Here is a 22,539-nt window from a genome sequence, read left to right on the forward strand (position 1 = left end):
CAAGGAGACACAGGAACCCTGGGGCCATGGCACCAGAGGCACAGGCGTCTTGGAGACATCACTCCACCTTGGGACTGGGAGGATCGGGGAAAATGTCCACTTCAACAAAGTGTCCGTTCTCTGCTGATCATGGTCCCCTCAGGCTAACCCTGCCCGTCCTCCTCTCCCTGCCTGGCCACCCCAGGGTCGGCCCCTGTCCCCGGCGGACACCAGACCCCGCAGCCCCTCCTCGCCCTGGGGCCGCGGAGCGGCCCGGCCTCCGCCGCCTGACGGCTCCTCCGCGGGCGCCCGTTCCCCCGAGGAGGGGGCAGACGGCGGCGGGCGCTGCGGGATAAGGCGGGGCGGCCCGCGCCCTGCCTTTGGGAGGGCAGCCAGGGGAACGGGCCGCGCTTCCCGGAGCAGGGGGGGGGAAATTCCCGAGACGCTGCTCACCCGGCCTCCGTGAGGTGGGAGGAGGCGCCGCCCGGCCCGGGGGAGGGACGGCCGAGCACGGCAGGGCCGTAGCTCTTCCCGGCACTGACCGGGGGGGCCGGCGCGACCCGCTGGCCGCCGGGCGGGGATCTGTCTTTCCCCCCGGTCCTGCGGGAGCTGCTCGGCGGCTGCAGGTGAGTTATGCCGGCCTCTCCCTGTCCTCGTTCCCTCAGTAATCCCCCCCTCCTCTCCCCTCCCCTCCCGCCGGGGGACCCGGCTGAGAGGAGCTCAGCCTCCTCCGCTGAGGAAGGTCCACCACGGGGACCACCACCACGGGGTGGAGGGCCGCCCCGGCGCCTTTTTTGAAACGCTCTGTGGAGTTTTTACTCTGAATTTTAGTCCTCCTGGTGCCCGTTAAGCTCTCTTCACCCTTTGCCTGCCTTTTAACCCCCGTTTTTCCAGGCATCCCTCGGCACGGCGGGTGCGGGAGGGCTGCGGGAGGGGGCAGCCGGCGGCTCGGCAGGGCCGTCCTGGTGCTGCTCCCTCTACTCCAGAAAGGGATTGCCGCGGCAGCACCGTCCCTTGCCGTTGACTTTAATGCGGTTTATGACCCCCCTCCCCAGCCTTCTCTGCTTTCAAGATGTCACTGCTTAACTGCAGCATAAAAGCCGCTGGTTTGACCTGGGCAAAAATTACTGAGGTGAGGTGCATCGTGGGGTGAGGATGCTGCTCCTGCCAGGTGATTAGGTTTGGTTTTAACATCTGTTCCTGCTGCTTCGAGAAGGTGTTGACTTGCTCGGAAATGCAAACCCAGACCTTTAAATCCAGAAAAAGTGTTGCTCCTCCTTTCTTTTAAGCAGCTGAAATGTGTCGTTTAATCTCAAAACCATTGGAGTAAATGAGAAAACATGACAAATTACAGTGTGGTTCCTGCATTCTTTGGAGTTTGACTGGTTTTTTGGCATAACATTTTTATCTCTCTTTTTATCTAAATATTGCATGCCTGGACCAGTCCCCGCTTTAGCAGCGTAAACCAGATCCTAACAGCGTTGCAAGTAGATTTTGCCTGAAAACATGGTAAAATTATTCTTCCTGTTGGTATGAGTCACGCCACCACGTTATGTGATTCCTTCCCTAGAATTGTTCGCATTTGCTTTCTGATGGGGCAGGAGTAGTCTTACACAGTTTGTTGATCACTTTACATTTTTAGACCCCATTTTTTTGCTATTTAATGATTTTTTGTTTGGATTCCAGCCTTCATAGGACCATGAAATACATGTTTTCCTGTTTTGGCAAAGCTCTTTAGAAAACCAACAGCATGCATCAACAAAGAGCTTTCTGTTTATCAAAAAACCAGGAGATAAAGCTATCCCTAAGCGATCAAATGATTACATGCCTATCAGACCTTAATTATAGACATTCCTTTCTTCCATGTGCAGCTTTTTAAACTTGTTGCTCACCCATTAGATCAGAAAGGCTTATTAGGAGCTTTCAGTGTCATACGCAGATGTGTTTTTTGTGCTAAGTGTAATTGAAACCATCTTTAAAATTGCTTGGAAGAAGAAAGCCTGAGTACAAGGACTAAAGGAAGGGTTCATCTGCTTTAGAATTTGGTGTCTCAACTATTCATTTTTTTCCAGAATTCATAATTGTTGCAAATTAAATTTTCTATAAAGAGTGTGATGTTTATTTTGAAGAGGGATCTATTTAGTTGTAGGATGCTTTGGCAGATGCTACTTTACCAACACCCAATAGGTTCCCGATGGCCTGACACTGCTCCCTGTTTCAAGTAATGCTGCCTCAGTTGGATGTCAGCTCTGCGCTGTTGATTTTGCAAGGGATATCATACTGGGAATTGCAGGAATCGGGAGAGCAGAGGCACACTTCCGTGCACAGTCTTTGTACAAATCTTTGACTTAGGGCATTCTAGCTCATTTTGGCACTTACCTAGTTGTCTATTTGTTTAAGAGGAAAAAAAAAACACGCCTCCAGAGGACGAGTTAGTCTACCTATGGTCTGGATTACACGTAGGGGTGCCTCTTTCTCTTTGGTGGCTAAGGAAGGAGTTTATTAGGTTTTGGCACTAAACACATCAGTTATGTTAGTGACCTTGTGCTGCGTGGTATGAACTTGAATCGTGATTCCTATCCTCAGTCTGTCTGTGTATGAAGTGGAGGGAATGAGAACATAGAATGAAAAAAGTGGTATTAATCCACAGTAGTATTATTACTGCATTTGCCTTGCTGACAGTCCTTTTCCACATCTGGTTTAGGAAAATTTGTTCGATCGATAGTGTTTATGGTTTGGTGTCCCTATGTAATACTATCCTTTAAATGAATAAAGTTTTCTGGATCATAGCAGCTGAAAACATTTCTTTTCCCAGCCTGCGTACAGGCTCTGATTCATTTGAGGATGTGGGTTGTGACTGGCAGCTGTTTTAAATAAGCAAAGCAAAAGACACGGAGAAAGGAAAGTTGTATGAAGTATGATTTGAAGTATGCGTTTTTAGGAAGACTGATACAAAACATATTGACTAATACTAGATGTTCATAACAGGGGCTTCCTTTTCTTACACACACGGGTATTGCAGCAGTATATGCACTGTATGGCTCCAACTCCCAGCCAATGACTCCTGAATACTATGAGCCTGATCTTGAAAGAGGTTTCAGTTGAATTTTAGTGCTTTAATGCCTTTGAAGAGAGGTTTGATGAAATGTTTATCTTAGGCATGTTTACCGAATGAATAATGGGAATTTCTTTTTCCTCTCATCCATGGCATCACAAAAGCATTGGCCTGGACGGGATGTCGGGGATCATCTAAGCCAGCCTTTTGCTCTGAAGGAGAAATAGTTTACCTGGAGGTATTTATTTAGACTATTTGCAGACTACCTACTGAAGGAGATTTCATCTCTTCCCAAGGTAATTTGCTCCTGTGCTGTCTCCACTTCTTGAGTGATTGCTCTTTAATTGTCAGGTCTCTGAACAATTCCCATTGCTGCAGAATATTCTTGCAATTGCCACCAGGTCTCCAAAATGGTTCTGTTCTATTGATGTATCTATCAGTGCTGATTAATTTAAAGTTAGGCTGGGGAGTCCTGAATCCATTTGTATCTGTTTTGTCACACCCAAGGTTACATTTTTCCAATGGGAAGAATTACAAGTAGACTCGTAATTCATGAGTTAAAAAGATCTCTCAGTGATTGACTGACAAGAATAAGCAAGTCTGCTTTACTGCCCCGACAGATGTTGAATTTTTAGAAGGGGGAGGAATATAGGGTAAAATGAAAAATTTCTTCCTCAGCTAACTTCTGTAGCTCTGACAGATCATTTTGTGCCCAGTCATCCTCAACTTACGCCTTAGTATTATCCTCCATTTTATAGATAATTTCACTGTGTGTCCCAATAACCAGATTCATCACAGAAATTAGAACTGTAACTACTGTTGTTAATAATGGCAAAGAATTAGAGCTTGGGGGAGTGATTATTTCCTTCTATTTGGCACTTATGAGGCCATATCTAAATTACTGTGTCCGGTTTTGGGCTCACAGTACAAAGAAGACTTGAGTCCAGCAGAGAGACACCAGGAGGCTTTGGAGGCTGGAGCACAGGTAGGAGTCACTGAAGGAGCTGAGTTTGCTTAGCCTTGAGAAGAGAAAGGTAAGGGCAGCTCTACCTGCAGTCCTCACCAAACTAATGGGAAGTTACTGAGAAGACAGAGCTAAGCTTTTTGCCGAGGTGTACAGCAAAAGGGCAAGAGGAAACGGGCACAAATTGTAGCAAGGAAAATATAAGGAGGAAAATATAAGGAAAAAATGAATATATGAATATAAGGAGAATTAAAGAAGATATTCTCCATATATGACTATAAGGAGAAAAATTAATGTATGGATATAAGGAGAATATAAGGAGAAACATCCTTCAGAGTGAGGGTGTTTAAGCACTCCAACAAGTTGCCCAGAGAAGCTGAGGAATCTCCATCCTTGGAGTTCTTCAGAACTCAGTTGGACAAACTGCTCTGTGATTCTGGGATAGACTAGAGAAATGCCATTGCAAAATTACCTTAATTACAAAAGTAACTAGAAAGGAAAAAGTATTCAAATTACATGTCTGTAGCTCACATTCAAAATCACTGGCACGAGAGCTTCTTGTTTTTACCTGCAATTCGCGGAAACGAAGTACACAGGCATTCCAGGTTGGAGCATGGTGACAAAACATAACTTCTCTTAGGCTTACAAACAAAGTCAGTAGTGATTCATTCTCAAGAACGGTGGCATACCAGTGTGGTATTCATATATTTTCAGACTGGCAAATCTGAACCAAGCTATTCACCAGAACAGTGGTTGTGATTGTCACTTTTCTATGGCATTTGATAGTTGCTCACTATTTCTCAGAGGTAGCACTTTGCCTGTTTCAGGGTGATGAATTATTTAAATACCTAAAAACCTTCCCTGGCTTCCTGTCTTCATTCCCTTTGTTGTTCAATTATATTCACTTTTGGCAAGGATGTAGTTAATCTATTATCATCATGTTTTTTTTTTTTTTAAATGAAATTGATAATTTATTTTTTATAACTGTTTTGATTCTCTTTTAATCTTTGTAACCAAGACACAGATTTTTAAATGATGATTTTATAAAAGTACTTAATTATTGATAATACAGAGTAAGTGCTTGACATTAGTTGGTAGTAATTACCTTATGTGATTGATTAATTTGTTAGTCACAGGCAGAAGTTTCTGCATAAAGATGATTTAAGTCAAAATATTACTTGTATATTAAGGACTGTATTTCTTTTTTCTCAAATAGTATTTCATTTATTTAAATTTACTTCTTAATCTCTTTTGGTAGAGAATTCCAGAACTTTTCCCATGAAAACTGGTTTGATCCAGTTGTGATACATATTATCACAATTTATTATATTTATTATCTATTAGTATTAAACCAGATTATTAACATACTGAATAGTGAAAAGCATTGTGGCTGTCCAAAATATGTTTATATCCTGATGGTCATTTATTATATTACACTACCCTTTAGTAGCATATGGCGTTTGTACTATGCATCAATAAAAGTGATCTAGGCTGTGTCATTAGTGAACCGACAGTGTAAATGACTTGAGAGAAAGAGTTAAATTAGACATTTATTTCATTACAATAGTTGAGAATGCCTCTTAAGAGCAGAAAAGAGTTTGGATTTGTTTTCCAAATAGAAGTTAAACAAATAGTCTAATACGTAATGACTTCCACAATACTTTCCCACTGTATTTAATACTGGATTTAAGTGATACATGACAAATATGGCAAATAGCTTTGTGTCCAACTGCAAAGATGTTTACAAAATCAGGAGTCTTGTGGGACCAGGTTTTCATCATTCATATAATTAAGTCAGGAGTTACGCCACTGAACCTAACTGACCACTCTTGTATTAAATTGGTCTTAGAGCAGAGAGCCAACTCCCTTGACTTTAAAGACAGTTTTATTTTAACTTTTTTTCTGAAAAAGGGCATGCAAGATTTGGCTTTGTGTCTCAATATTCATTTTGTAGAATTCAAAAGAGTAACAATCTACTGAAGAGTTACCAGAAGTTTTAACACAACCTGCCCTGGAAAGACTTTTTTTTGTGTCACTTACTTGCCACTAACTGCTCTCTAACAAAGAACCATTCTATATCATGTTTATTCCAGGCAAAATATATCAAATTATTTTCCCTTTTTGATATTAAATTCAATCAGGTGATTAAAAAAGTCTAAACTTGCTTAGAAAATCTATAAAGAAGCAGATTTCCCTAAGTCAGTTCTTGGAACAGTCTGTTAGTTGCATGTCAATTAGGGCTAGGTTCTCAAAAATATTTAGATTCTTTATTCATGTTGATTTTAGCGTTGTCCAAATACTTTCGAGGATATTGGTATAATGGCAAGAAAGACTGCAGAAGCCTATACATTAGGCAAGGAAACGCTTACCTTTTAAATATGGGGGCCTTCACGTGAAGCATTTGTGCTCACAAGGAAAAAGTTGGGGCACACTGCAGCAACGGTGCTGCTTGTGAGCATTGAGCCCTGGGGTGCAGTGCTGCACACAGGACTCTTCTGTGCTTTCCATGTGACCTTTAGAAATGCGGGGGGGGGGGGGGGGGGGGTAGTTCGAAATATTTTCTTTTGATCCTTTGGAGAAATTCAGAGCTTCTCAAAACCAATAAACCTAAGGCAGGGTCATTAAGTGCATTAAGTGTCTGCAGCTCTCATGTATTAAATTGGAGGTTTTCTGTTAGGAAGAAATTCTGGAGTGAATTCCTGGCCCTTCTGAAATTAGTAAGTGTTCTGTCCTTGACTTTAATAGAGGCAGAAGGTCATCATCTGCCCTGCTAAGCAGTTTCAACTTCTGTTATGGAAGCAGTGGTAGAAGACTCTCTTTATCAGTATTCTACACAGCTCCAGAAATGTAAAAAGTGGAAATTAAAAGTTAAAGATAGCTGTATCCATAGTCCTGTTCCTGTTGTTTGGACTCCTGTACCCTCTGTGCCTGAGTGCTTTTAACCATACTGCTGCTGAATGTTTACTTTTCCCTTCTATACAGTGGAGTTTGCAGGTGATTCATGTCTTATGAGGTCTGACATGCGATCAGTTCCTCAGGTCTGGGCTGTGCAAATCAAACGGAGTTTCATCGTGTCACAATGGGAGTGTAAAAACTGTAAAAGGAATGCTAGATAGAGCTATGTGGTGCTTGAGATGACAGTCCTTCGAGGAATGGAACTTGCTAAGACTTTGATACATGTATTTCAACTCCAGTCTAACTAAAGCCCTCCATATGGTGTCCTGGGTGCTTGCAAAGGGCTTAGCAAATTCTGCTGAATTCATCAGTCAGGCTCTAGGTGGAGTAGGAACCACAAGGCCTTTTGTACCTTTGATAACTTTTTTTTTTTTTTCCCTTGTTAGGATGGGTATCTTGTTACTTGTGCATAAAGTAAGCCAAAATAGATCAGGACAAACTTTTGTTTTAATATTCCTTAGAAATAAGTGGAGGGAAAACTTTAAAGATATTGTGTGTTTTATTTGTTTACATTAAATTGAACTTTTTGAGTGTGGCGTATTTTTCCCTATACTGTAACCAGGTCCTAAAAACAAGAGGGTTTTTTCATTCCTTATCTTTCTTTGTCCATTCTTCCTGAATTTCTCTTAAACTGCCTGGAGTCTGTGTGGTTGGGTTTTTATTTATTCGTTCTTAAATACAGCAGTGTTGTCTGGACTATTGTCTGGCATGCATTTCTCATAAAAGAAACAAATAAATAGAAATGTCTTCTTTCATGACAAGTCTTGTGCAGGAGAAGGCAGATGAATGATGAATCACTTCATGGTTCTGGCAGTACTGCTCCCCCTGAGGACTTCCTACACTACATACTTGCAGCAAGGTAAATGTCTGAACATTTGCTTTTTTTATTTGGAAGCAGTCTACAAAAACTGAAATTTTGGACTTGCTCATTTTTAAGTCTCCTGTGATTAAACAACATGTTACAAGCTTAATCAAATGATTCTTTTTGGTAAGGTGATGAAACAACTTGTATAATTACCTTTTGTAACCCCATCATGCCAAATTGCCTGCTGAATCAATAACTTGCAATGATGTGAAGCCAGATTGTATTTATTTGTCTTGCTCCCCCTCTATCTTGTATGTTTTTGATCTGTGCTCTGTCATCTTTAACTAACTTATTTCCTCTTCGTCAACTTCTATGCTTTTCTACCTCTTCCTTTCATTTTCTCTTTTTCATTTGTCTCATCTATGAAAAATTCAGCACTTCTGTTGGCTCTTTTCTGACTGTGCTACAAGATTCCAGAACCAGATTTTTATTTCTTACACTTCACATATGTAGCCAAAGAAAAAAGCAAATATGCATATTCAGAGAGAACAAAGTTGAATATAAGAATAATGTTCCAGAAGGCTGTGTATTTTAAGGTAGAAGTGCTGCTTGCACACTTGCTGCTGGCAATAGCATTGGGCGTGATTCAATTAAAAGAAAAAAAAGGAATTAATATTTTTAATTGGCTTTTCTATGACCACCATTAAGAACGCAGAACTTACTAGACTATAGCCTGCATTATAGAAGTTGTGTTGCTTTAATTAGGTTGGTGAAGGAGGGAGAGGGGTCTTTTTTTGCATAAATGTACTTGTTATCGTACTGAAGGGGGTAATGTACCTGTTTCAGACTTTTTTGCCTCTCTTCAACCTTGAAATTCATGTGTTCGCCCTCCGTTTGCCTGAGGTGCCAATTCCTCAGCTTTGAGACTCTATTACCAATGCCCCTAAAGTGGCAAAACTTTGTAATTCAGGCAAGTCCAAACAGTTGCTGCAATACAGTAACTTGATCACTTGTTTTCACATGCAGTTGTTCAGGCATAAAATTAGTCTGTTTTGTTAATCATAAAATTATTCATATAGTCTTGCGTTAGCTTTCAAGTTAAAACAAGTCTTAAGATGCCTTGATTATTTAACTTTACTAGGAGGGGGAGATTATAACTGTGAGTGCTACAAATATTTCTACATGTGTAAATTATATTACAAAAGTCTTTAAGTCCCACATTGTAACTCAGTGGTCTCCAAGATCTGTGATATATCCTTAACTATATTTCTTCTGTTTGTTAGTACTGTGTATAAGCCCTGACTGGTGATCTAGACTGTCTTATGCCAGGCTCTGAGGAAAACAAAATTGTGTGAGGTCTGAAGTGTAATGTCATCTAACTAAAAGGACATGGTGGAGGGACACTCATAGAGATGAAGAAAAAACAGAAACTAATGAGACCTTTGGGTTATTGTCATGTTAATTAAATGTGGCAGGTGAAAATATTTTCCATGGTGAGAAAAGGGATGAGATTTTAGCTTGGACAAAAAGAGGCAGGTGTGCAGAAGAGAGGCGAGCTCATCATCAATGCAATAGGCATAGTAGTGCCACTTGTAATTAGAATTGGCTAGAGAAGGAGCAGAAAAGAGGATAAGGAAATTGAGAAGATACACAGGAGTTTCTTTTAATGGTGCACCCTGATAAAGGAAGGGGTTTCTGACAGCTGGCTGACTTTTCTTCCAGGCGTATTTGTTTCCTTTCCCTGGGAGTCTTTCTGCCTATGAGTTTCATTGAGAGACTAGCTGGGTCTCTTCCTTAGGTTTGGTTATTTGTGCTGGGCCCATCTGTCTCCCCCAGTTGCTTCAGCACTGTAGAAAGAAAACACAAGAATGGCAAGGGCCAGAGCCTTACATCAGCCACCTATTTGCATTTGTGAAATGAGGTCCTTTCAGAAGCTTGGTACATCGTGCTTCAGGTAAAAGGATGATAAATGCACAGATAAGGTTGACCAGAAAATGAGCAGCTAAGATTACATACTGGAGAGGAACAACATTACAGTCAATTACTTAACATAAGTGGGATTTTAACAGCCTTTATCTTGTTTTGATGGTGAAAGTCTGTAGAATGTAGGGAGATGAAGTGTGTCTTGTCTTACTTTCCCAAAATAACATAAGATACTCCACTTCCACAGTTAATTTTATGGCTCACTTTGTTGCTTTGGTTGTTCTGGCTCCTTGCCTGGTCAGTCCTTGGCAGTGAAGCTAACAATATTTCTGTTTTCCAGTGAAACCTAAAATTGCTGCTCCCTTGTCATTTAGGCAAATGAAACTTATTCCCAAACCTCCCACTTTGTTTATTCAGTTCCGGACATCTACTAGTTGTCATAGGTGCTGAGTTTCCTTATGGTAGAATAAAACTGATGGCTATTATTTTCCAAAAGCAACTGTCAAGCAGCAGGTATGGTTTTTTTAAGGACCATGTCATAACTATACCAAAAAAGGAAATTTTACTTCTGTGCCTGAAACATTTTTGCATTTACCTACAGAAGACACTAATGCTGTCAGATTCCGCTTTCATGTAATTTACACATGTTCATCTTTTTTCCAGTAATTATACATTAAGGCTGCAGTGAGAATTGATAGAAGATAGCATGCATATATGTGTGTGTATACTTCTTCCTCAAAAACTTTTTTAGGATACCACAGTCCTGTTTGAGAGCAAGTGTTTGAACAACATAACCTTGATTTCTCCCTCCAAGCATATCTGAAGAAACCTATGCCAGTAGTTTCCACTAGATTGAAAGCATATGGTTTTCATCTTGCTTTGACTTCCAGTACCTTTCAAAATGGAATGGATTAAAAATATACCAACAGAGTTTGTAGATTATTTGCTAAAAGAGAAACAATCCTTTCTTTCAGCAGTTTTTTATAAGTTGTTACTAATGGTACAATATAGACTTTCCTCCATTTATTCTTTAATTATAGGCTGGACTTGTATAAACAACTAAGCTGTGTCAGTGTCTCTATTCTCATAATTAATAAATATGCTTATAAAATATTATTTGCTTCCTTTGATTGATCAGTGATTGTTATAACTGCTGCTTCTCTTGAGCCTTTCATTTCCTACAGTTAATGTAAAGATTCACACGTAGGGAAACTGCTGCACCAAAGTTAGTGCAGAGCAGGCACTGGTCTCTGATTCAGTCCCTGTTAATATGTTATGTTGTTCCTCTTCATAAGACTATAAAGGAGTGGATGAATATTCCCATAAAGTAGCTAGTAAATTGAGGGCATAAAGAAATGAAATAGCATACCCGATGTCATGGTGGGGGGCTATTCAGTACATTCAGGAACCTCATTCTAACCTGCTGATGCCTTAAGATGAAAGATTATCTTGGCTTTTGATATCAACAGTATGGGTCTTGATCACTTTTTTTTCTCCTTCAGAACTGTCTGTGTGGAACTTATCTTACCTTCAACCACTGTTGTTCCAGATCTGCTTTGTAATTTAGCTAAACATTAATATTTTTGTGTCCTTTTTGTGCTCCTAGAATCCACTGTGTTTCCAGTAAACTACCTTAACATTTCCAAGGATTTGGCTCTTCAGCGGCTGCTGGTGGAATGGGATGTTGGCAAGTCAGCGCATGATGCTGAGCTGGCAATGGCTTTTGAAATACAAGTCCGTCGAACAGATGAAACTACTACTGTGTGGACAGTAAGTGTATTTTTAAAAAAAGGTGTATTAGTTATTTACAATATAAAGGAAGCTAAAGGAAAATCAGTGTTCAGATGCATATACAGATAGCTTTGCTGTATGGGTTTACAACATAGTGTTTACAAAACTGTACTAGAAACACTTCTGTATTTCACTAGGTGCCAGACTTGGTCTAATGTTACGCCCAGTTTTTGTGCAACAAAAATACTGGCTCAGATGAAGAAGTCATTTCCACCTGTGCAGAACGTAGATATGCTTTGCATACCCTTATTGAAGGATTGTGTTGGGTGGACTTAGGAGATCTGATTTTGAAGGCCTCTGTTTCCCTTTCAAGGTGCAGGTCCCCTAAGCATCCTCCCAGAAACATCCCTTCCATTGCTTAGAAAGGCAGTCTTTTCTGTAGCTTGATTACTACCCCTCACTGGGGACTAACCGAGCATGAGTCATGTTGCTGCAACTCGTGTCACCTTATGAACCAAACAACATTCTCAGTGTGAGTGAAGCCTTTTAAGCCCTGTGCTTGGCCCTGTTAGCAGTTACCTTATATCCACCGCTACAGTTAAGGAAGAAGTAGTGATGTCTCTTTTGCAAAGTCAATATCCTGCTAGTTTTCTTTAACACCTCAAGCAGCCAAATTTTCTGACGAGGTGAAGATCACCCAAATCATAGGCTTAGGCCTGCTCCCAGTGTTTTCCCCAGTTCGTGACTTCAGTGTGAGAACTTTTGTCTCCAAAGAAAATTTCTTCTCCTTTGGATCTGACAAAATCTTTTGGGAACTAAATGCATGTTTTAGGGATATTATAACCTATTATGAGTCATCTGCTGATTGAACTATGGAAGAATATGAAATGCACATGTTAAGACTTAGTAAAACTGGAAAACTGCTCTAGCTCATTTAAAGCTGCTATTTGTGAGCAAGCACATAAAGCAGAGAAGGGCTTATTTTTCTGAAACCAGAAGTAAATAAAATAAGATGGGCACTGTTAAGAATCACAACTTACTCTGATCAGCCAAGTTAGTAGTATTTTGTGTCTGAGTTTGAAGAACCACATTTTCACTGCAGATGAGCTCTGTGGTTCAGAAGATTTTGACCACTTTGATACATGGGGTAGGATTTTTAATACCCCATGAGTAGATCTAACCCTGAAGTCAGAAACTGGGGCTATATAGCTACAAATTATTAAGTGGTTTTTTGGAGCATCCTTCCAATGAATTTTTATTAACTTGCTGGGAGAAAGAAAGAGTTTTTCAAATGCAAGGACGTAGTCTGTTCTGTTACTAATAATAAACACGACAGGAAAATAAACTGGCTATTTTGGATGTCACTGCCACACAGGAATGTATTTGCTTCTGTGTTTTTCTGAAGAATGTGTACCAATAAAGAAACTCCCTGAGTCTGCTTATACCAAAGCATGGACAGTCTATATAACTTCCAAAGCAGTGACTACATTCCTCAGTGCTGTAAGTGAGAAATTAAATTGTAAACCGATTGCACAGTTTTCCTCAGAGTGGTGGTATTATGGAAGTGCAGGTGTTGCTGACAGAAGGCAGTAATGGAGAGCAGTTCTCTAGTTGTCAGTGTCAGCCAGGGCTCTGGTACAGCTCATACGAGCAGCACGGATCTATATGCTGAGAATCTGGTACTGAAGTACCAGAAGTTGAATATGAAGAAGTACTGAAATATATGTTCTGTTCTAAAATTTATTCATAATTACACGTGATTAATAGATTTTTTTTGAGCCATTTTTTCCTGCTTCTTATAGGCTCTCATGCCAGGGGAGATTCACATTTGGGGTACATTTTCACCTGTCTGTCTCTGATTACATGGTGCCCTGCTTAGTTTGAGTTGCTGAGAGGTACATGCTGAGAGAAATTTGTAGGATATCTTCTCTTAGAGAGCAGCAGAATATTTTGTATTTTTTGCTGTTTGTCTGCATTTATATAATTCAATATAAAAATGTTTGCTAAATTACAGAGCATTTAGCTCTCATGCTTTTTGAACTCCGTTTTATATTTTAGGCTGTCCTTCTTTTGTTGCCTTCATGGAGCTCTAACAGTCTTGGATGTATTTTTTCTTCTTTCTTGCTTGTGCATATTACAGCAGTCAAGCATTTTGGGGAAATCAGCAGATATTTTCCTACTCTGTCTGTCATTAATGGTACTAGTGTCCTCAGATGCTGTGCCTCAGAACTACAATGAGGTGTCATATGCATAAATCCTTACTGGCCAGTGCAGCTTCCTGCTGTAATTCAGAGCCAGGGATATGTAATCCAGAGCATTAGACAAGGTGCACTTGCAAGCAGCAGCATCTGTGCATGCTATTACTCATGTAATAGCAGGCACAAATAACGCACTGACAGCCTCTGAGAGAGAATCCATTTCATGAGAAGCAGGTCCTGACTCACAACTATGTTGTCAGAATCAAGTAGTCTTGCCAGCACATCAGTCACTTCACCACTGCTAGTACAGATTTGTAAGCAGTTGCTTAGCTTACTTAGTTACTTAGTGTGAGATCACATGTAGCAAGTGGGATTTCAGAGATTCATTTTTCAAAAGCATTTTCCTCCTTTGAGCTTTCTCTCTCTCTCTCACTGTTTTTGATTGTACTTCCAAAGTGTCCGCACATCGCTGTGTTTTCAATACTTTGCCTTACTGGCCTTTGTTTGTAGGAGTTTCATAACGTCACACTTGATAAATCAGGAAAGCCTCTTCATTGGATATGGGATTCAGACTTACCTTTGGAGTGTATGTCACACTCAGTGAGAATCAGGAGCAAAGCAGAAGCATCAAAAATCTGGAGTCAGTGGAGTCTGTGGGAGACTGTCCTGGGTAAGCAAAACAAGATTTTGCAATATCGGTTTTATTTTTTCCAGCACAAAGCTAGATTGTAATTCACTGGTGACTGTAATGGTGAAGTCCGGTTCAGGAGAGATGGCATCAAATCAAGAATCCATTTTGAACTCTCTCATTTCTAAGCACTAACCAACTCTTTTTATTTGCTGGCAATAATAGCAATGCTTCAGCCATTGTTTTAATTTGCAGACTATCTTCCTAAGCTAGCAGACCAAAAGTTTTAGAACTTTTCTTGCTCACATATTAAAACAACGCAGTACATAGAGTGGTGTGGGATCCTGGATAGGCTCTAGCGTAGTCTATCAGCTGGTCAGATGCAGCCCTGGGGGAGAGGAAGCATATAGCTATGGCTACATCATCTGATGCATGTGTTGCTTTTGTCTGGGGTTCATAGCTTTCATTAGTATTAAAGAAGCAGAGAGAGAAGAGCAAGTCAGCTTCTTATGTCATTTGGAATGAACTTCTGTGAATTATATGAGAGTAAACAGGGAGTAAACCAATAATGTAGTTAATGCTCTCTGAAAGATAGTGACTCTAGACTTCATCAGATATTTGGATCAGATTCTTGAGAGTAGATTTTTATCTCCAACCTGTGCAAAAGCCTGTGAGTCACTTAAATCCCACTAATTTTTTGCATCCGGCAAGTAGTCCAACACGGAAAGCCATAGGAGTCTCCCTCAAAGTTGAGTATTCCCTTACTGATCTGATTCATTCAATGTGGCTCCTCTTAGCTGAGCTCTGCATGAGCTTTGGAACATGACGTTTTTCTAGGCCCCTTCTCATAATCTTCAAGAGCAGGCATTTTGGCTGTAAGCATCAACCTGTTCGTATGTGGAGGAGGTAGCGTTCATCTGTAAAGTCAGTTCTTGAATGCACACTCTTTGTTTCCCCTAAGTGAAAGGAAGTGAGATGGATTTAGTCTCTTAGGTAGTTTGTTGGTCTACATTACAGGTTCATGGGTTTAAGAGAAATATAGGTATAATTACATGTGAAGTTGATCTCTGTATGGGAAAGATTACTAAATAAAAGTCCATGAATGGATAATATAACATTAACAGATTCTTGTGTAAATGCTCAGTCGTGTGTTCTGGTTGAAGGCTGCTGCCATGAGCAGATTTTGAAATGGTTTATTATGTATTAATTTGCAGGCCTGGACACTTCAAATAACAGTGGACCACAAATCTTTCCAAATGAAAAAATTGTAGAGGAAGGCTCTGACATCACTCTTTGTTGCATTGGAAGGAAAGATCAAATCATTAAGGAATTCTTTCTAAGCCCAGCTGTTCATGTTTTCAATCGCACAAACAGTCAAGTTGGACTTCTCACTGTGAAAAATGTGGCACGTCAAAAAGTGCCTCACATCACTGTCTACTGTAAAGAGTCTTGCAATGAAGAGCAATGCTATGATCAAGCAGTTTTCTTTGTGGGTAGTAAGTTAATGCCTTATTACAGTTCTATTTTCATGTTGTTATTAAGTCAAGAATGGCTGTGGGGAATGGGGGGAGGGAAAAAAAAAAGCTTGCTGTAAGTTGTCATTGTCCTGTCATGTCCAGCTGCACTCTGTTTAATGTCTGACTTCAGATCTGTACACTTGCATAGAAAGCATTAAAGAATCGCATTAAATGTGTTCAGATTAATCTCATTAATTGATTCTAGGACAGGTGACTGATTTTTAAATATACCTACCCATATAGGACTTCAGCTTCGTTGTCTGTGTGCATGTGGTAAAAACTCAGTCCAGTCCCCCTTTTGAAGGCTAGTAGCAATTTTTACAGGTAGAAGACAATACAGATTAAGTTAATGAATGTATGAATATAACAAAAAATAATAACATACAGAAGTGTTTGGATTGCAGTTAATTTATGGTGTTATCCTGATTTTCTCTGCAGAGTGGTCATTGAATAAGTATAATTGAAATAATAACATCTGTAGTAAACCAGACTTTGTACATACCCATTATTTCTAGTTTGTTAATATAGTAGAAAGGTTGATGACTTTTGCCTTGACTGCCATGCCGTTGGTGTTTTTCTGGTTATTCCTTCTGACAAGAACCACCTGATACACCTAATGACTTTTCCTGCCAAACTCAAGACATGAGAACAGTAACATGCACTTGGAGCCAAGGAGGAGACACCTATCTTTATGGACGTCATTCACCAAAATACACCTTGTCTGAAGAGTAAGTCTCATCATTGTTATATTAACTCTGACCTGTGCTGTACAGAACAGTTACGTTCTTTCCTTTAAAATCTCTGGAAATGTTTTTTATCCTTGTTGCAATTAGCTGCCTGCCTCTTTCCAGCTCACTAATCAGCTTAGTTAACAAAGTTTGAGCAGTGCGGAACTGCTCTGAATTAGACTACCTATAACAAAGTTGCAGGTGCATCAGACCAGGTTCTGCATGATAAAGCTTGTTCTAACCATTCTTTTGGGTTAATTTGTTTGCATATCTTTCAGTAGGCATGAAGACACCCTGCAATCAGGATATAGGTAACTTAAAAGTATAATGTAATTATTGGGTAACACATGCAACAGATAACTAGGATTTAATCAGCTGGTAGGCTGAGTATCAGTGTGTTCACAATCCATTGATGCTAATACTGACTCAAACTGATGATTCCCAGCTAGCCCTCAGTTAGCCTGATTAGCCTCCCTTCCTTCTTGAGTCCTTGAGCTACTGCCAATAATATATCAAAAATCCTACTTCTGTCTATAATTTCAGCTTTTTTTTTTTTTTTAAATCTCTCTGCAGACTTTCTCACAGCTCTTTCTTAGCAGTCTGAGTCAAGGTTACACAGCTGTGGCATATCAGACCTGGCCATTGGCTGCTTGCTACAGAGGCATCTAAATGGAGAGGAGAGGGGCTTTACAGCAGGGCCTGCAGAGAAAGGGGAACTCATAAAACAGGAGGTTCCTCATCATCACAACAAACTTGCATCAAAAGATCTCAGCAGAAGGCAGGTCATCATTGCATATACCTTCATGGTCTCTGCATCATTCACTTCCATTAAGATATTGTGATGGCGATTTAAAAATGGAAGGTTAGAAGATGCACTTGAAATTATTGCTTCATTTAAAAGCATAGTGGTAGACATGTGAATGGTTTAATTATTGGCAAATAAGTCTCTAGTTTAGAATTTCCATGAGGAAATCGCTAAAAGCAATTTAGCTGTGTCTTAAAAGGATAAAGTAAACTTAGCTGTATCTTAAAAGGATAGCAATTTAGCTGTCTCTTAAAAGGATAAAGTAAACTTAGGCTTTGAAGAAAACTTTCTTCTAATCGTAAGAACACCTATATTCATCGTACTTCAGGCTAGGGGACAGGACTGGGTGCTTCTTATAGACCCCCTCAGCCTTATTTTTATAATGCTGTATGATGTTGGGCATCAAAAATTTCAACATCTATGTTGATTGTACATTATGGAAAAATGCCTTTCTCTCTTTTCTCCCCCTCGCCCCCCCCTTTCTTTGATAGGTTTTCCCAAAAAACAGTTCCATGCACAGTAAGTTGTTCTGAGCAGTGCTCGTGTTCTTGGGATATAGGCCAGCAGAGGACTTGTAATATCACAGTGACTGTGGAAAACCCACTGGGAAAGAAAACTGCCACGGATGTGTTTGATGTAACTCACAGAAGTAAGGTCTTTTCTATGTCTTTGTTGAGGGTTTTTTGTTGCAGGCCTTGTCCTCCTCCTGATCTTAATACTTGAGTGCCCCAGTTTAAAGTGTGGAAGTCCTTGATTTTTATTTTCACGGTTTTTATTAGTTACCTGTCCTTGTGCTATAGTTATCTGCTGTCTCTTCAGTTTCAGCTTTGCAAAGTTCTATTAATGGTAGAAAACAGCTTCACTCCAAAGCTCAGATTTGGTTATTGAAATGACCCTTTAATGCTTCCAGATCTGCTGCTTTGCTGAAGCTGGTTCATAGTGTAGGAAGCAACATGATACGATATAAAATGGAGAGTTCAAGAAAAATATCTGTGTAGGTTACTTGGGAATTCAGTCCTTTCTCCAAAATATGATTGCTGATGTTACTGTCTTTGGAGATGCATATTTTGAGAAGCGGGTAAATAAAATCACTAACACCTCTCCGAATGAGATGTGATACAGGTGTAAGCAGCTACTGCCGGGAAAGAGGTCTTGGTGCTAATATGGGACAGTAACATCTGCCGTGCTACTGTACGGGAGGAAGAATAGCTCATCATCAGTGAAATAAAACAGGTTACTCTGTGAGCAGTAACTGATGGCTGTGGTTCCTTCTTCCCTATTAATTGTGTCCTTTATCACAGTGTGCACCAGGTCCTGTAAGTTCCTGCCTACTCCTGCCTCAAAACATCTGGGTATTTCCTGTGTCTCCAGCAGTATTTCCAGTTTGCCTTGTGTCCCCTAGCTCCACCACATCCACCTCAGTGTTCCCAATGTCCTGTTTGAAGACGCAGGAGGCAACATGTGCTTTGCTTAGTTCTGAAGCTGACGGGCTGATGGATGGGGGGGCTGCTGGTGTAACTGCTGTGTTCTGGCAGTGCTTCCTTCCTCAGAGGCACTGATTACAGTTTTGCTAGACACACTTTTTCATATGACTTGTAGGAACATATGTTAAATGCCTGTCTCTGTTAAATTTGTCTCAGAGAGGCATGAGAGTTCAAAAAGTTGATTATTTGATTGTTTGGGTGTGGAAGAAATAGAGCAGGAAGAAAGTGGAGGAGTAAACTGACAGGTTGTAGTGAGACAACACAATATTGTGAACTAAGTTTTCATGTGAAATCAGGCTACAATAGGTTACATTCAATGTGCTATGTACATTAAAATTTTACTACAATTTTCTTTTTCCAGTTCTAGTTGATTGTTACAAGTTAAAGAAACTGTATGTAATATTTATGATGAGTTAACCTTTTAAATAGTGATTACTGTAAAGTCCTTTATGTTTTCTCTGATCCTGGACATATTTACAATAGAATTTTCCTTACTTAAAGGATGTCAACAAGTAAACGAAAGCTGAAGTCCATCATTTCCAATTGTGCAGGTGGTAGCTTGGACCTTCTGTATCAAATACAAGCCTCTTTGAGTCTAGAAGTCCTCAAATTGTAATTCTTGGTCCATGAAGTTCTAGGATAATGGCCAAAGCTGTAAACATATCACTCACTCACATTGCCATGTCTTATTCCTTACAATTGGACTGATAATATGGGACAGTTTGCTCTGCTCTCACTGAGTACTGCCTACATAGCAGTAAAGGATCTCGGAAATCTTTTGGAAGAAGTAGCATTGGCACTGTGTACCAGAGCATAACTACTGGCAGGAGTCAATGTAAGAGCTGTGAATAAAATTTCTGGTGAAGAGGCTGGATTCTGGGGTGTAGAAATGTGGCAAACATTACTCATCATGGTACATCAGGAGCCTCCGCCAGGCCCCAGATCAGAGAATTTTACTCGATTAGCAATAAAAGTCTCTTGACTCTTTCTTTTGTTCATGATGTTCTAAAATATTTCCAAGTCAGAAAATGTTTGTTGTTTTTTTTTTAATATTGTGTAACATTTACTTACATTTATATTCTGAAATTATTTTTTACTAATTTGTATCTGCTTAAAGGCCAGGTTGGATGGGGCTTTGAGCAACCTGGTCTAGTGGAAGGTGTCTCTGCCCATGGCAGGGAGGTTGGAACTAGATGATCTTTAAGGTCCCTTCCAACACAAACCATTCTATGATTCTCCTAGGCTGGCAGAAAAATCTATGTTTCTTATTTACTTTTACTACTCAGCTAAAATACCTTAAAATACTTTTGCATATATTTTATGTTTTGCAAGAGCTAACTCAGATTTTCCATTGGCAGTTTATCCTGCTGCACCTTTCCAGCTGTGGGAAGAATGCACAGATACAGAAATCACATTATATTGGAAACACCGAAACAAAGAAATTGAACTCTTTTGTCAGACTGAAGTGCTCCACCCTGATGGGAAAGTAGAACTGGTATGAAACCTGAATTTCATACACAAAACCATAGTGTATATCTTTTTGACATGAGATTAAAAAATAGTTCCCCAGCAATATAAATACATTCTAAATCTTGTGAGCATGTTGATGTGTCTGTGTTTTCTGCATTTGTTTGCTCCCAAACTCTACATTGATGATGTGGTCCATGTGGGCAGCTATGGCTGGCACTAATTCGTACTCCCAACACTTCTATACTACTGGCCGAAGTGTACTGTGTGACTTGTCTGCAAATGTGGCTCTGTCCTCTGGCGGATGGGTTCTGAGATCTGTTGAAGTAAATGAAAATACTTAGGGGCTTTATAATTGGTGTTAGCTATTGCTGATCTTGATTCGTCATGTTTTTACTATTCATCTTACACACAAATGGTAGAGAGGTGTGTTGAAGGCTTTTTTTATATTAGTTCAGGATCTTTCTGTGTACTATTGACTGTACTTGATGGTAGTGTGTCTGGCTTCTAGTAAGGGAACCCCAGAACAGTTTTTCTCCCCTTCGTCTGCCATATCCTTGATGATCATTTGAGTAGACTCCTTGTCTTGTTCCACCTTTTTCACAAACGGTGAGGCTGACTGATGCTTTGCATGCATACTGTGGTTTCTCTGTAGCCCTTTTCTTATGAAGGCAGCTTGCCTCTAGCATGTTAAAAAGGCATTATGAAGATCAGGATCAAGCTGTGTTCTGTTGTAAGTGTTGCTCAAGAGCTGTTAGATCAAATGGCTGCAGCAGTTGACCATTGCAGGAGACAGTTTAGAGGAGAGGCTTAAAAGCATGCTTACTTTTTGACTCTTACCAGAACTCACCCTTTCTCTTAGAAGGGAGTGGGGGAAAAGGTTGGGGAAAAAAAGGAAAGAAAAGGTAGTTGCAGACGCTGTGCATAGATCTGGAACAGCATCCTACTTACATGAACTGAGTAAGAGACCCAGACTCCGTGAGAATAAGATCTACGTAAATTCCCTCCTTGATGTGAAGAGCAGTCATCTGACAGGTTGTGAGTGGCTCCTACTCAGACAGTTACACAGAGACAGCTTGCAGACCTCTTTTTGGATTTCCCAGTCTTTTGATCTTGTGCATCTTTTTTTTTCTTTTTTTTTTTTTCTTTTTTTTTTTTTTTTTTTTTTTGACTGTTGTTCCATGATTATCTTTTCCAAGTCAAGCTTAACTGGCTGTTGTAGGATCTAGAGGAAGAACTATTTTTTCAGACAAAAACCTCTTGCTAATGAAGCTGAACTGAGCTCTGACTGTGCTGTTTTTCTGCCTTGCAGCATAATAGTTCAGCCACACATCTCCCTTATGCCAGCATCACCCTGGGTGGACTGCAGCCATACACCGAGTACACAGCTAGAGTACACTGTGGGGCAGCTAAGCATTTCTGGAGGTGGAGTGAATGGAGTGAAGCCCGAACCATCAGAACAAAGGAAGCAAGTATGTCCAGCGTATTGAGAAGGGAAGCTTGAAGGATGTTCTTTGCTTGCCACTTGTTTGCTATTTGTTGCTACTCTTCTGCTGTGTAGCTAAAGCAGAGGCCTGTTGCATGCATAAAAGTAGAAGCACGCTAAGCAAACTTTAAGAAGGTGGCTTCTTAAACAACTCTCATCTTACCTGCCAGTGTCTGCCATTTCATCCAGTGCAGGCAGTGGGAAATCCAGATGACTGGGAGGAGGGACAGACTGAGTTAGTGTTCTGTGAGAGCTGGAGGAATGGTGCAGAGGTGGGAACAAGCACCTGGGAACTGCAAGCAAAGAAAGATTTTCTAGGGAAGTGATTCAGAAAAAAGAATGAAGGGAGAAAGAAGTTAAAGGATAATATTTTGGCAAGACTTGGGAGTGATGAGGAAAAAGAGGTTTTGGGGGTGGAATTTCTTCAAATGGGATGAAGCAATTAAATGGTTTATCCTTCCTGCACCTAGAGCATCTTTGTTTTGCTATATTTATTGCAGCTCCATCAGGGAAACTGGACATCTGGAGAGAAATTACACCAGTTCTGGGGGGGCGGAATGTGACTTTGTTCTGGAAGGTGAGACATTGGTACAGAAACGGAAACAAAACCTTCATAAAGGGGTTGGCAAATTCTTACATGAACTTTCAACAAGTTCATGTGCACTTAATAGCAATTCAGTATGAAAATGTCTTTTAAGAATCTAAGAAAAATATTATATATAACATAGTTCAGAACATATGTAGCTGTATGATGGTGTGCTGTCGTGGCATTTCAGACATATACTTCTGTTTTTCTAAGTATTATAACAAGATA

At 40.2% G+C, this 22,539-nt stretch overlaps 1 protein-coding gene across 1 annotated transcript in view; it reads left to right on the forward strand.

The window, feature by feature from the left end:
• Nucleotides 1-524: 524 nt before the first annotated feature.
• Nucleotides 525-22,539, forward strand: part of LOC309602960 (oncostatin-M-specific receptor subunit beta-like) — a 33,189-nt gene continuing 11,174 nt past the window's right edge. The window contains exons 1-11 of the mRNA XM_082337143.1: nt 525-605; nt 3,199-3,330; nt 7,716-7,812; nt 11,288-11,451; nt 14,121-14,280; nt 15,453-15,734; nt 16,354-16,483; nt 17,780-17,937; nt 20,131-20,267; nt 21,552-21,711; nt 22,226-22,302. Of these exons, the coding sequence (XP_082193269.1) occupies nt 7,740-7,812; nt 11,288-11,451; nt 14,121-14,280; nt 15,453-15,734; nt 16,354-16,483; nt 17,780-17,937; nt 20,131-20,267; nt 21,552-21,711; nt 22,226-22,302 (1,341 nt within the window). The 5' untranslated portion in view covers nt 525-605; nt 3,199-3,330; nt 7,716-7,739. The remainder of the gene's footprint in view (nt 606-3,198; nt 3,331-7,715; nt 7,813-11,287; nt 11,452-14,120; nt 14,281-15,452; nt 15,735-16,353; nt 16,484-17,779; nt 17,938-20,130; nt 20,268-21,551; nt 21,712-22,225; nt 22,303-22,539) is intronic.

This window comes from Platalea leucorodia (assembly GCF_965183815.1).
Source record: "Platalea leucorodia genome assembly, chromosome: Z".
Classification (NCBI taxonomy): Eukaryota; Metazoa; Chordata; class Aves; order Pelecaniformes; family Threskiornithidae; genus Platalea; species Platalea leucorodia.